Source organism: Raphanus sativus, chromosome 2 (assembly GCF_000801105.2).
Source record: "Raphanus sativus cultivar WK10039 chromosome 2, ASM80110v3, whole genome shotgun sequence".
Taxonomy (NCBI): domain Eukaryota; kingdom Viridiplantae; phylum Streptophyta; class Magnoliopsida; order Brassicales; family Brassicaceae; genus Raphanus; species Raphanus sativus.
Window position 1 is genome coordinate 22,747,466 of NC_079512.1, and position 14,938 is coordinate 22,762,403.

The following is a 14,938-nucleotide window of genomic DNA, read 5'->3' on the forward strand; positions in this document are numbered from 1 at the left end:
CTATGTCATATTTTTCGGAAGCCAAATCATCAATTTTAGTAGCCATGTCATATTTTTTTTGTGAAACTGATTGTATAGAGGACATGTGGCAAAATCACTTCTCAAATATAGTTTAGAGGATGTGTATTGGTAATAGTATTTTTATTTTGGAAATATGTAAAATTAAATGTTTTTTTAATCTGTGTGCAAAGACTTAGAACGACAAATAATATGAAACGGAAGGAGTATATTATGATATTTAATTTATTTATTAAAAGTCTTAAGACTATCTCTTGAAATTCTACCTCGTTCTAATTTTCGTCAAGTGTAAATTGAAAAAAAATGTTAAAAGCAAAGGAAATAATACATCCCTCTATCAAGATGGCGTAGATTATGCACTACTAAACTATATTATATTTTTCTATCGCACTTTTATTTTCACACAATCACAACCTGTTTTTTTTATCAATCACAACCTGTTTTTTTATCAAACCAATCACAACCTTTGTGATATTTACAATTGATAAGAACTCAATTGTCGAATAAAAATAATAACTCATTTAGCATGGAAAAACCAAATATATCAAAATCTACATTCTGGGGATGAGAGAATGTAGCAATTAAGAGACTTGAAATTTAGCTATACCAAATCTATAGAATAAGAATAATAAAAAATAATAAAACGGAGATGGTGGAGTGTGATAAATAATTGAAGTTAGTATGGACACTTCCGATATTTTCTCCTCTTGCACTCATTTGTTTTTTCTCACTCTTTATTTTATTCACATGTAGTGATAATACATACATATGTGGACTTATATGGAACACTAAACTTCATTAATAGTGTTTGCTTGGTTCATCTCTCTCTCTTTTCCTTTCTTCAGTGCTTTCTTTCTCTCTCTAAGAAACCATTCTCTTTCTCTTGCCAAGAAAACCCATCTAAGGTTTGTCTACTACACTTACTTTCATTCTTGCTTTTCATTTTGGTTTAGAGTTTGTGAATCTTATTTTTTTTTCTTTTTTGATCTTCTATACTTCCATCCGATCGCAAGATCTCAAATCTTGAAATCTTAAAGATGGGTATGTGTGTATAGATTTATAAGTAAATATCACAGTTTCCAAAGTCTTTTCATTTCTTCTTGTATTGACTACCAAATAGTTTAGGTTGGTGGGTTCTGATTTCAAGTTTTCAGATTTTTTTTTCTGTATGTGTATCTAAATCTCATCTTACTGTTGATCTATTTTTTTTTTGTTCTAGTTTCTTTCAGATTAGTTGTCTTACTTCCTTCAAATCCATTTGTAATCACATCCTTTTTATTTAATTAACTGATCAAGAATCTACCCCATGTCTTAAATTTTATTTGGGGTCACATAATTATTGCTCATATAATTTTTCAGTTTGCGAACAACTATATCTTTGTATATAATCCTCTTAACTTTGATCTAACTGATAAAATTTAATTAGTAGCTTCTTCATCTGATGGGAAGACTTAGTTCACTTTTTTTTGTTCCTCATAATTAAGCTCTGAAATCAGATTAACTGGATCTTTTAGGACAATAAAAATCACTGTCTTTTGCATGAGAATAATTGTTTGTCTTTGTGGATTTTCACTTCATCAAATCACACACACATATAGTATCTTCCTATCCTTTCACATGAAATAATGTTACTTTTTCCTCTCTATAAGTTTCATCAAAACTACAAATCTCATGAATATATAGTTTCTAAAATCATGATTACATGTTGTCTTGTTGACAGGAGGAGGAGGAGATCAGATTTGACTTGGTGTTAAATGATAAAGAAGATCTGGTGTTATGTTAAAGTATTTGGGAAGAGAAGAGGCAAATAGTAACAGTGGAAGAATCAAATGTTCTTATCCACTGAGAACCCACCACGTGACCCACTATCATCTTCTTCTTCTTCCTCCGATCTCTTACGTCTCACCACCACTTCTTCTTCCCATGAGTTAGGTCAATCCCATCTCTCCAATTTCTCCATCAGGTAAAAAAGTCTCTGAATTTTCATGATGGGTCAGTCTCAAATGATCTCATCCTCATAAAGTTTTGACCTTTCTTCCTTCTCTGATTGATGGGTTTCATAAAGTTTTCACCTTTTTGAGTTTCTGTATGCATAAAATCTACTTACGGTTTCAATTTATGTTTAGCTTCTTATTGAAAGTAGTTAACTTTGGTTCTTTGTCTGTGTTTGATGCTTTTTGCAGAGATTACGCATACAGTAACAGGAAGAACAACATCAAGAAGAGCTGGCCGTTTTCTACCAAAAGTCTCCATCTTTTCTCATCTCATGGAGTGACTGATCCTTTGCCACCGTTTCAGAAGTTTGAGACCACTTCTAGTAAGCAAATCGTATCGCATGTCCATCATCAGACAATAGCAGAGACTAGTAAAGGAGTTTGCATCAAGAATGGTGTGTTTACTAGCACAAGTGTTTCCAAGTCTAAGTTAGAGATAGTAGTAGCTGCTACAAGTAATTACAAGAGTCATAAAAAGTGTGGACGAGGAGGAATGGTGAAGTCCAAAGAAGAAAGTTGTGGTGTCCTTGTGACGACGGCTTCTGAATCAAAAACATGTCCTATCTGCAAAGCTTTCTCATCAGCTTCCAACACTACTTTGAATGCTCACATCGATCAGTGCCTGTCTGTTGATTCAGAAATGCCACCGGTTAGTAGTAAGGCAAGCAAGACTAGAGTTAAACCTGTTGACTCACCGGTGCCACCGGTTAGTAGTAGTAAGCCAAGCAAGACTAGAGTTAATCAGTGTATGTCTGTTGATTCAGTGGCCCCATTTGCTAGTAGTAAGCTAAGCAGGCCTAGAGCGAAGCCACTGATGAAGATTAAAACGCTGGTTGATATCTACGCTACTGCCAAAAGATGCACATTAGAAGATCTTGACAAGAGAAATGGAACACAATGGGCGTCGGTTTTGAGTCGTACAAACCGGGTTGCTGCTGATGTGTCCAAGAAGCGCAAAGCTTCTCCTGTCGGCGTTGGTCCTGTTTACATTGATGCCAAGGGTCAAAAACTGCGGATACTAACAGAGTTCAGCGACAAGAAGTCTTCTACTCCGTTGAGAGAGCAGCAGCACGAGGATGGTATTAGTAGTAAAGAAAACAGTAAAATAAGCTTGAGGAAGAGACGTTGTGGAAAGAAACATGCTATCAATCACAAAGCCAATGCTTCAGAGGTAATGCTATAAACTTCTTTTTTATATATATATATATATATATTTTGTGTAGCAATTAGGTTCATGAAATAACCGTACACTGCTTTTGTACATACAGAAGGTACCGGAGAATCGAAGAGAAGGTAGCAGCAGCAAGGGTCCTCGTAGAATCTATAATCAGCGTATGTTAGCAAAACGTAGTGGTCTGGTTTCAAAGAAGCTAAATGAGAAAGGACATAAATTTTATGCTTTGAGGGATCAGCCATCTGAGGATGATGATGATGATGAATGGTCAGGAGGAGACCGTCTTGTGTTGAGCGGTGCTGATTCTACTCCTTTAAATAAACAGAAGCTGCGGAGCCAAGTCTCTGGAAAGAATCATAAGACTATGTTTGAGAGTAAAAGAAACAGAGTAGAGTTGAAGAAGAAGAGCTTTGGTTCGATTCAAGAAGATAAGTATCCACCTGGAAAGAATGTCAGAGAGGTTGCAGATGCAACTAACATGAGAAACTTGTCCCCACCGTTTGTAGCAAACGGCTGGAGACTATTATCACCGCCTGTGGAGCTAAAGAGAGCTCGGTTTGATGATTTGTCCGAGGAAGAAGAAGAAGAAACTGGGAAATGGGAATCTGAAATGACACAAGAACGTGAACTATCAGATGATGATTATGTTTCTGGTGATGATAATAATCCTTCATTTAGTAGATACTATGATTATGACAACGATGATGACGAAGAAAGTAGTGAAGAAGAGGAAGACTATACCAAAAGAGCCAATCTGTTGGACAAAACCGATGACACAGGTGATGAAACAGGCACTCCTCCACTTTCTAATGAAACCATACCTAGCGAGAGAGCAATGTATTACTCTGAAGTAGTTGGGGATGTGATGATCGACGAGCAAACCGCATGCGATGAGGAGGAGGATGTGAGGTTGTGTTCTGAGGTAATAAGAGGAAAAGGAAGCTTGTTTGTAGAGGTTGATACCATTCCCATTCCAGGCCCTCCAGGCTCATTCTTACCGAGTCCCCGGGGTATGTGTTTTGATGAGAATCTTGGACAAAACTCTTCTGTTGTTACAAGCCAGTTCCAATCTTCTATGGACCAGCAGCTTGACAGAAACTCATCTGAATCACCTGTTTCTGCGGTTTCAAACTTTCCAGCTGGCAGATTCAACTTTCCCGCAGAGTTTCCTTCAATGAGCTTTTGTGTTCCATCTCATCATGGGACCATCCCTGAGGCTGCTGAGCCGATGAGTGTTGACAAGGAAACACCTTGGAGATTTAGAAACAACGGTCATGAGCCCTGTTGTTGCCAAAGAAAAGACATAATCTCCTTGAATCATGAAGCATCTCATCTACTGCAGCGAAGAGCCATGAACTTAACCAAATCTCCTCCAAATGATGCGTTTGAGCAGTCACCGTACATGATCCAGAAAGAGTTTGATCTTCATAATAGTAAATTCTCCAGCAGTGCTGTTGTGCCTCCGAGTCCTTCAAACTCGGTTTTGAGGTTAATGGGAAAAGACTTGATGGTCATGAACCAAGGAGAAGCAGACAACAAGGATGAAGCATCTCGGATCAGCTTAAAACCAACCCCTCAGTTCCATGATCCTCAGCCTTGCGCTGGAACCGGCTTATACTTCAACACAAGTCTATGTTTAAGGAACAGTTTCGAGTCATCATCACATCAGCAACCGCAGCAACAAACACAAGCTTCACCATTCAGAAACAATTTTGATCACGTGAGGCACTTTTCTCCGAGCTAGCCAACGTAAAAGATTGGACCTTTATGCAGTTTAAGAAGAAACCGAGAAGTGGATTCTCATCGAGCATGGGTGCACTGGGGGGTTTTAAGGTTACATTTGGTATGTTCTACTGCATTTTCCATGCCTTTATCTCTTTCTGCAGAGACTGTGTAGTTACGGTTTACAAAACAAAAAGCAAACACTTGAAAATAACAAACATTCTGTAGAGGAAGATAAGTAACTTACGCCTTTCATTGCCACCAAAGTTGTCTAAAAGCTCAAAAGATTATAATCTTTTAGTTTCGCTTTAAGATTTGGTGGTAAAAGAATACATGATTCTTCCACAAACTTGGTAAATTGCTGAACAATCCCTTGGAGACAGTTCACCAAGAGAAAGTTCAAATCAAGATTAATGTTTGAAATCCATATTATCAAAATAGACATTGCTTTTGCTAATTCGAATTATATAAAATGAGTCTATTTCCGATATTGTATCCATAGCGTATTCATCATAGTTAGAAGTTCCAGCTCCAGCTCTATATCAACATCGTATGTAATCTTGCACAAACTTGGAAAAGCAGAGAGCAAAGATGAGAATCTAAATAGTCAAAGCTCAAGATTTACAAAACCATTATTTAGATATCCAAGAAGTGAAGGGTTTCAAGAAAGAGAGTTGTAAAGACCACATCATCATGTCTTCTTCTACAGTTGGCTTGCTGTTTATGCAGTTCTATTTCCAGTTAATGCCAGATGCAAATACTGTTGTACCCACATGATAAATTTTGTTTCCTGGAATATGTTTTATTTATTAACATATTTTTTCACTCTGTCAACTTTTTCTTTTTATATTGTAATTACGTTACTTAGCTTCAGCAGACCAACTCCTCTTTGATGAAATGGCATGATGTCAGTGTGTATCGATTTAATAAAATCTTAGCTCTTAAGAATGTATAGAAAGACAAATTCAACTTTTAGTTGTGTGAATATTATGTGGTGTTCCTGATGAGTGATGATGCTATTCTGTCTTATGTCATTAGCAGCAAGTGGAGACTTTGACATTTGACTACAAAGAGCCATCTTAACGTTTGTTTTGTTGTATTTGTCCCAACACATAAGTAGAAAATTAATGATGACCACGTCTTGAAGAGTTTAAGACCAAACCATAATTATTAATAAACAGTATACTCTATTTATGTAACTAAATGATTCATGAGACTCATAGGCGTCTTGTTGATGAGCTTTAGATTTGTAAACCTCTAAACCTCCAAAAGTTTTGTAGAAAATAAGATTATCTCGGGTCTTTTCTTAATGTAAGAATATTACATAAATAGATAGATGTGATCTCTCTTATTATCTTGCTTAGCTGTTGGTATGTTTCAAATCTCGAATTTGCCATATGTTAAGATAGCACAAAGAAAACAAAATGATATACCATAGTAAGTGTTGAAAGTTTTCCATTGTGTAACTTTGAACTGTAAATCATAGGCAGCATTTTGTTTTAGTGCAAATGTGTTTATGGCCATACTTTGAGATCCACTGTTCTACAAATATAGATTAGGAAAAAAAAATTGTCTATAAGAAAGTTCTACTATCAAGCATCTAATCATCACCAAAAATATCCAATACATTATATGGAGAAACCTTAAGTTTGAAAACAAGAAAAAGAAAAGAAAGATAAGATGGTGTGATGAATAAGATGGGTTTACTTTCTGAAACTTTGGTCAATTTAAACCATCATGCTTTATGTGAATCCAAAAGCATGAAAAGATAGAAGAAAAGTCAAAGCTTGAGAGAAGAATACAAAGCATTATATATCCTTTGTATAAAAATAACAAAAGACCCCCACCAAATTATAGATTAAAAGCCAAACACCAGGAACCTCAAGAACCAAAGATCAACCAGTATCTTTATCTCTTTTCTCAAACTACCATGTCAACAACTCTTTTTACCATCATTACTCCCTAATTTCAATATCTTTGTCTTTTTGGATTTTTAAATTAAAGCTTATACTTGCCTGCATATATACGTCTCTAAGAGTCATTCTTCATTAGGTGGCAACTCATTCAAGTCAAACTCCAAAAGCTTTCTTTTCTTCACCTCTTGCAGTGTCTCTGTTACTTGACTAGAAGTATCTGCTGCTGGAGAGGCTGATGGAGAGGCTGATGGCGAGGCTGCAGCCGTTGGCACAGCAGTTGCAGCCTCACTAGAAACTGGTCCAGTCCAATGGCGTCTCTTGTGACCCCCAAGAGCTTGACCCGTTGGGAAACTTTTAAGACATTTGTTGCAGACGTGACCGCCATTACTGCTTAATGATGTGTTTGGTCCTTGAGCACTAGCCAAACCGGTTACCATTGCTTCGGTACCAAGGAATAAAGCTTCACCGTTTGACCTTACTTCATGTTTATCCAAAATCTTGACCTTGTTGTGACTTGCTCTGTGACCTCCTAAAGCTTGATAAGAAGTAAAGGACTTGTTGCAAGTGGCACACACGTGCTTCTCACGTGCACCACCACCTTCCTCATCAGCTCCACCAACAACAACCTCAAGCTGAGATGGTTCTTTCTCCATCTCAGACAATCCTTTCTTCTTCTTCTTCTTCTTCGTCTTCTTGGTCATCTCTTGGCCGGAATGAGAATCAGAAGTCTCTGCAATATCGAGATCAACATCCTCTGCAGTAGTAGCTAAGAACAACAGATTCTTAGCATCAATATTATCCTTCAAATCTGATTCGTCAACCTTCAAAGCACTTCTCCTTCCTCTCTTCCTTGTTGTCCACGATCCTTTGACCGATTCCTTTAGGTCAACGACGTTTCCCATTCCCCAATGATTATCATCATCACCGTCATCATCATCATCATCATCATCCCCATCACCGTCATCATCATCATCATCATCATCATCATAATCATCAGTATGAGGAGGCAAAACTCCTTTCCATCCTCTGTCTGGATGAAACCTCATGTGTCCATACAAAGCCTTCATTGATGTAAACTTCTTGTGACAAACACAACAATCAACTTCAAATTCACCTCTTTCATCATATCTGCCAACCATACCAGCAGACACCATCTTTGGTCTCGCCATTGAAAATTTCCGAGTATGGAGCATATGAAGCCTTTTGTGATCACCTAAAGGCTTACTCGACCTAAACCTTTTTTTACCACGTGCACAATAAATATGCTTCTTCTCTTCTTCTTCTTCAACTTCTTCTTCTTCTAGATCTGCACTTTTAGCTCCATCATCATCATCTTCTTCTTCTTCTTTCCTGAGACCGATGCTTTTAGCTTCTTTTTCAACGTTTTCAGCTTGATCTTCTTGTGTAGATCCAAATCTAGGTCTCCCAAGTGAGAATCCACAGTTGGATTTGTTACCATGTAATTGATCCATTTGCTTACAAAGCTTGAGTCCAAACAAAAGTCAAGCTTAGAGAGATAGAAGATGAAACAGATCTCACCAGCTGATAATGACAAATAGGGTTTCTTCGGTATATACCTAACGTACTGAAGAAGATATTCTCCCACACCTCTTATAAACTCAAGAAGATAAATCTCAAATATATGAAAATCAAAGAAAGACAAAATAGAATCGAATAGGAACTTGGGGAGGTGAAGAAGATGTAGACAATAGAGAGAAAATAGTGAAGAAGAGTCTACTCAAGGATGAATAGTCTCTATTTATCTAATTGATATATATATATATATATATTATATTATATATATAGATTTTGTTATTTAAGTTTTAATTAAATGGTCTGTATCATATCTCTTCATTGTAGCACTTACCAAACAATACGAGATATGACTTTTAACATTTAAAGGGCGTGTTTGACTGTTTATACAAAACACAAATTGCTTGTATTTTACTAGTAAACACTGTTTACAGTGTTATATGGTGTAAGTTTTATTTTAATTTTAAATTTTTGATTTTTATAATTTACCATAATTTCTTTTGGATATGCACAAAGAATATATCTGTGATTGATTGAGTATCCTAGTTTACCAAACCTGTTTTTGGGTGGGTTTTAAACATAAAGTTGAGTGATGTCAAAAAAAAAAAACATAAAGTTGAGTTCACGTTTTGTGTTTGGAACCAAACACGTCGTAGTCAATCGTGCATTTAGGATTTACGGAATAGTAATGAGTGATTAATCTCCATTAATCTTTTTCGTGAGCAATGTAATTTATGAAAATTAAATCAAGATTTTATTTGGATTTTCATTCATTTTGATTTTAATTTGGGATATCCATTGAAACAAAAGATAATCTTTACACCAAAAAAAAAATCTTTCTACAACTTTCTTGTAAAAGATATACATCCAATATCAAACTTTGCTCTATGCAAAATATGAAAAATTACTTTAAAAAAATGAAAATTACGTGGTATATTTTTTTTTGTCACAGATATTGACATATATTAGTTATATACATCTTTACACTATCAAAACTTTTCATAAACAGAACCCAAACACTTCCAAATCTCACAGATCTAACATACATATGTTACTAAAGAAAAAAATTCATTTCTTACTTTTTTCTGTTTTCCAACTTTGTACAGTATATTTTAATAAATAAAAGTTATTTTAAACACATGTAAAAAGATTTTACTGTAAGACACGTATTGAAATAAAATATAAATAATTTCATACAACATTAGAAGGTAAAGACTTTTGGTATTCTTATGTAGGAAATGGATCACTCTAAATTCAGAGTTAAGTATTTATCTAGTTCAGCATATATTATAGGGAAATTGGATTCAATATTACATCATTCTTTTCTTTATTTATTGTTTCAATGTGTATATGACAAAAATTAACCCTATATTATATGCATTTACGATTACTTAATTATATATTCCCTCCGTTTCAAATTATATGTCGTTCTAGGGGAATTTTTTTGTTTCAAAATAAGTGTCGTTTTCGATTTTCAATGCAAAATTTATTGACAATATTCTATATTCCATTTTTCTACTGGTTGATACATGGTTAGGTGTATTGGTAATAATGTTTTTATTTTGGAAATATGTAAAATTAAATATTTTCTTAATCTGTGTGCATAAGGTTAGAACGACATGTAATATGAAACGGAGGGAGTATTCTGTAAAAGTTCATATGATATATTTAGATTTTTATGTAAATTCTATTTATCGTTATCCATATTATTTATTAAAATGGGATATATTTCCATTACTTGTGTGAATAAGACTCATATATAATTAAATTATACAGTAAAAAATCTATAAATTAATAATATTGGATTTTAATGTTTTATTAATTAAATTACATAGATATTAATTTAAAAAAACCAGATTTTGTTTGTCATTATTCCTTTCCATATTTATATATTTTAAAGTATACTTTTATATAAAAATATGAAATTACTTGATTTTATGGTATATTTATTGATTAAATTTTATGGATACAAAATTTATATTATTCTTTTCTGACTATATAGTTTATACAGTAAATATAAATGCATTTTAACTGTAAAGTGACAAAATAATATTAATATATCTAAAAATGTTAAGAAAACTTTAAGATAAACTTCATTTTGAATAAAAAAATATACAATATAATTATCACATTTATATAAAATTTTATCTATATTATTTATCAATTTATGTGTATATATATATATATATATATATTGGAACCATATATTTATATTAGTAAAAATTATAATTTTATTAAATTGTGTTATTTTATATTTGATCAAATTTAAAACATAATATTTATTAATTTATCAAATATTTATTAGTTTATCGAATATTAATTTAGAGTTTCAACTGTCTATATTACTAACAATTTGGTAATTGTTTTAAATTCTTCTTTAGTGTTATTTTATGTAAAATAAATATAAAAAAATGTAACTACTTTCCTATTATTGTACTCCCTCTGTTCTTAATTAGATGATGTTTTAGGAATGAAATTTTGTTTCAAATTAGATGAAGTTTTGAGACTTTTAAAGTAAAACTAATAAAATACTATTGATTTATTATGACTCTTTGTATTCACTCTATGAGTAGCATTATTTTTTTCTATCTAATCAAGTGTTTTGAATATAAACAATATTTTTTTTGATCTGTGTGTTTTGTACTAAAACATCATCTAATTAGGAACAGAGGGAGTATAAGATATCGTCCAAATCCAGCATGTCTTCATCTTAAATTTTTGTTTTCGAAAATGTTAATTCTTACAAATTTTGATTTTCTTTACAACTTTTTTCTTTATTTTTTAAATGACATAGTAGTTTTTCCGTTAAAAAAAAATAAAAAGTCACAGATCAAATAGTTTATTAAAATTTATATACTAATTTAAAATTGTATAAGATGTTTGATCATTTTTTAAATCATCGAAATTATCCTAGTTTTACACGGGACAATTGGTGCCAGGTGATGGATTGATAACAGGGTTTTTTGAATTTTTACCAAGTTTTCTCCGATTTAAAATAGTGGTGGTAGTTAAATTAAAACCGAATTATATATGAGTCATCAGATTTCATGATTCAACGGTAGATCTGAATTGAGTCAACACAAGTATAAATATATTAAGTTACAAATTTTAAACACATAATTTTATAATTACCAAATTTTTGTTCATTATAATTTATAAATAAAATTTAAAAAAAGAAATAGATCTCGGTGAAAATCTAGTTTTTATATTTAAAAAAACCCCCAAAAGTTGAATCTAAACACTTCAAACCAAAAATAATACTTTCTCCGTACCACTATAAGTGGTTTTTAAAAATTTCTATTTTGTTTCAAAATAAGTGATGTTTTCTTTTTTTCTAGATAAAACTTAATGCAATTTAAAATTTGTAACCAATTAAAAAATATTATATTTTTTATTGGTTGACAAAATAAATTACATAAAATTTTGTATTTTCGTGAAAATTTTAAAATCCACCTAAAAAGGAGTATGTAAGAAACCATGAAAACATGTTCACCGATTAATCAAACCAAATAATGTAAAATTCAAAGCAAACCAGATACTTTTATCCTTCCATAATTTAGAGAATATTTTTGTAAACTATATACGATTTACTATCGATGCTTAACTTATCCCATAAATATAGCAAACGTTTTTTTGGAAATAAAATCTTCTAAATATCTCTTCAAACCAAATCTAAATATCTTTCTAAGATAATTTTATGATCCCAAGACAATCCCCAACTTTCTGGAAATGTACATTTTAAAAGTACAACAAATAGAGTTACACAACAGAACAGCTTCGAAGTCTCTCTTTTCTTGTCGGTATGAAATCTAACCAATACGGTATATAACAGATTATTTTATGTAAGTTTCTTTTTAATTTTGAAAATTTTATTGTATCAAAGCAATGAATCGAGATAAGAGTAGTCTCTGGTTCGACCATACTCCAAGAGACTTCCATAAGTCCGGTCCCAAACACCGATGAAGAGAGATTCAGTGTCTGGGCTAAACGAGATCCCAGAAATCTCTCCGAAGAAATCAATCTCTTGCTCCTTTCTGTAACCTGTTTTTGTATCATACACATGGACAAAATCTGCTGGCTCTGCCATCGCAATGTACCGTCCGTCTGATGTGAATCTAATTGACCGGATCGCTCCAAGGTTACCTCTTAGCACAGCGACTGACTCCGAGGTCTTCCTTGTGTCCCAAATGCGACAGGTCTTGTCTTGGTTTCCTGTGGCAAATGTCACACCGTTGGATGCCAAGCCGATGCAAATGAATAATCTAAGTGACCTTTTAGCGTCCCGATCGTCTGCAAACAAAAATCAAAACCAGTAAGGCTCCACGCCGGCCTAACCGGAGTAAAATAGACTGTACTGGGAAGAAGAATGTTAAGCACCTGTCCGTTGCTTGAGTCTACCAATAGACCATTTGGGTCATCTCCAACGACTGCTACTAGTTTTCCATCAGGACTTAAGGAGCTATGCTGTTCAAATTTCCCAAAAATCATAAATTTGTAAGGTTGAGTTCTATTAACCCGCACAAGAGCCAAACGAAATGAGAAGTTAAGTGAGCTTACGTTGACGGGCCAAAGATAACGGAAGAGTTGGACAAGCTGATACCTCTCCATGTCAAAGTCCCTGACTCCACAGTCATTATTTGAGGCCATGAAGTGAAGAGCGCCACTAGTAAAAGACCATATAACTAGTTTTAGTTTCTCTTTTGTTCTATTGTCTTAAAATAAGATATGCCACCAAATACGAAAGGGCGAAGACGTACCTGGAGTTTCTATATATATCTACTGCGTTGGTGATAGCGTTTTCCGTGTAAGTTGTGCGTGAGCAGAAACTCACACCAGGTCTATCAAGATGCTGGTTTGCAGGGAAAACAAAAATTAGAACATGGATAAGCAACTTTTTGGACATTTTAAATCAATGAAAAGAGACTTCAAAGCAGTTAATAGAAACACCGTGGGGGGAGGGGGGGGGGGGGGGGGGGGGGGGGGGTTGCTATTAACCTTAATATCCCATTCTAGGACTCTAAACTAACCTTGCAAATGAGCTCTCCTTGAAACCCACCAGCAACTAGCAGCCTTTCTTTTACTGCAAGAGTGCTAACTTGAGTTTCTGTAAATCCTTCCAACAAACTCTCCGGATGTTTCTGAAAAAATAATTATATATCAGATAGACGAAAGGAGAGCTCGCATCAAATTAATTTTACATGGTTTTGATAAGGCTTGAGAGACGAACCTCAGAAGGAGCTACATGACCTTTAACGTTAAGAATTTCATTCCTGGAACCAGTCAAAGAAGACCAGTGGCTGATAGAGTAGTTGGACAAGAGGTAAACATCATGTTTTGATGTAGCCCAGACCAAATTCCTCAACTGCAACAACAAAAAGATGAAAATATTGCAGACTAACTATGATCAGCTTTTCATGAAACTAGGACACATAACACAGAGTGTAACGGTGGTAGTTTTTGACAAACCTGGAAATGAAGAATGGTTGATCTCACTGATCGAGAATTGCTCCTGAACGTATAGAAAGAGCTGCCTTTCTCGGTATCCGTGCAATGCTAGTTCCAAACAAGCAAAAACTAGAATGAGAAAAAGGACATATCTTCTAAAGAGATAAACCTTGGAATCAAGAAGTAAGTCACCTTCCCAGCTTCCTCTCCGGAATGGGGGACGTTCTCATAGTTCTTATACTGTTCAAGCCTAGTTTTTCTGTAGTCTTTTCTAGTAACGCTAAGTCTATCCCACGGTATACCCTGAATGTCCTTCCCGTTCCGAGCTTGAGCTGCAGAAGTATCCGCAGCCTTGTTCTGAAAAACAAATAGCTTTGAGTGTTATTAATCTAAGAAACAACCAAAAAAAAAAAGAAAAAAAGAAAGAGGAAGAAGACAACAAACCAATTGTTCTAAATCTTCGACTTCTGAATCAGATGCGTCGATGTCTCTAGCATCAAACTCCGCATTCATCTCATCCTCCAGGTCATCCATGTCGTACTCATCAGCCATATATTCATCTTCAGGTTTCATTGTAATCAGAGAGAGACATGGTGAGAATTCAATTTGGAAACACAAATTTTAAAAAAAAATTCTCAATCATTCCATTAAATAAGGGAAAACAGAACAAACCAAAGTCAGCCATGTTTGACCTCTCTGATCACGAATCTAACTTCCAGCCTGCAACAATTGTAAATACAAGATCAAACACGACGAATTAGGAAATTTTCAAACTCAGTAGCCATATTAATAATTCGAATTATAATTCTAAATTACGCTTTCTACTTTTTTTTCTTCCAGAAATCTAAATTATTCGAAAATTCAATTGAAATTCACGGAGAAGAATATAAAACCCTAGCAAGTCGGGAACCAAAGATCATCGAATTCATGCTCTCAGACTATATATATATACGGATTGGATTGGGTCGTCATCAACGCAAAAAAAAAAATAGTTTCCAAAAAAGAGGTTTCGTTTCACCAGATACATAATCATAGGATTAAATTAAAAAATAATGAGGAGAGAATCGGATACCCAATCTGAAGGGAAAAACTGGTTGAGAATTAGGTAAATCACCTGCCCCGGATCTGAGCATCCA

At 34.1% G+C, this 14,938-nt stretch overlaps 3 protein-coding genes across 6 annotated transcripts; 1 reads left to right on the top strand and 2 right to left on the bottom strand.

Moving 5' to 3' along the window:
- The first annotated feature begins 767 nt into the window (after positions 1-767).
- On the top strand, positions 768-5,174 carry LOC108821384 (uncharacterized). Of its 4 annotated transcripts, none has more exons than XM_057002643.1 (4): positions 768-923; positions 1,739-1,981; positions 2,202-3,183; positions 3,281-5,174. In XM_057002643.1, the coding sequence occupies exons 2-4, from the start codon at positions 1,848-1,850 to the stop codon at positions 4,928-4,930; spliced, it is 2,766 nt and encodes a 921-aa protein (XP_056858623.1). In that variant the 5' UTR covers positions 768-923; positions 1,739-1,847; the 3' UTR covers positions 4,931-5,174. The 4 variants fall into 4 exon arrangements, with proteins under 4 accessions (XP_056858623.1, XP_056858626.1, XP_018449927.2 ...); XM_057002646.1 differs by having other exon boundaries at positions 3,284-5,174; XM_018594425.2 differs by having other exon boundaries at positions 784-923; positions 1,742-1,981.
- Positions 5,175-6,702: 1,528 nt separating this feature from the next.
- Positions 6,703-8,578, bottom strand: LOC108840662 (zinc finger protein ZAT9-like). The gene has a single exon (XM_018613489.2). It carries the CDS (start codon positions 8,294-8,296, stop codon positions 6,947-6,949), a length of 1,350 nt encoding a protein of 449 aa, XP_018468991.2. The 5' UTR covers positions 8,297-8,578; the 3' UTR covers positions 6,703-6,946.
- A 3,424-nt stretch (positions 8,579-12,002) lies between these two features.
- On the bottom strand, positions 12,003-14,808 carry LOC108843244 (uncharacterized WD repeat-containing protein C2A9.03). Its single transcript, XM_018616389.2, is given in 12 exon segments — positions 12,003-12,590; positions 12,593-12,647; positions 12,735-12,821; positions 12,915-13,020; positions 13,115-13,206; positions 13,385-13,495; positions 13,585-13,719; positions 13,824-13,910; positions 13,995-14,159; positions 14,247-14,362; positions 14,475-14,522; positions 14,696-14,808. Coding segments are annotated over 11 exon segments (1,323 nt in total). The 5' UTR covers positions 14,488-14,522; positions 14,696-14,808; the 3' UTR covers positions 12,003-12,234.
- Between the last annotated feature and the right edge of the window lie 130 nt (positions 14,809-14,938).

What these genes read in the sequence shown, in the direction of transcription:
- LOC108821384 (XM_057002643.1), top strand. Translation starts at nt 1,848, where the DNA reads ATGTTCTTATCCACTGAGAACCCACCACGTGACCCACTATCATCTTCT. An exon ending in CTCTCCAATTTCTCCATCAG is followed by an intron (nt 1,982 to 2,201) that starts GTAAAAAAGTCT and finishes TGCTTTTTGCAG; the next exon opens with AGATTACGCATACAGTAACA. An exon ending in ACAAAGCCAATGCTTCAGAG is followed by an intron (nt 3,184 to 3,280) that starts GTAATGCTATAA and finishes TTGTACATACAG; the next exon opens with AAGGTACCGGAGAATCGAAG.
- LOC108840662 (XM_018613489.2), bottom strand. Translation starts at nt 8,296, where the DNA reads ATGGATCAATTACATGGTAACAAATCCAACTGTGGATTCTCACTTGGG.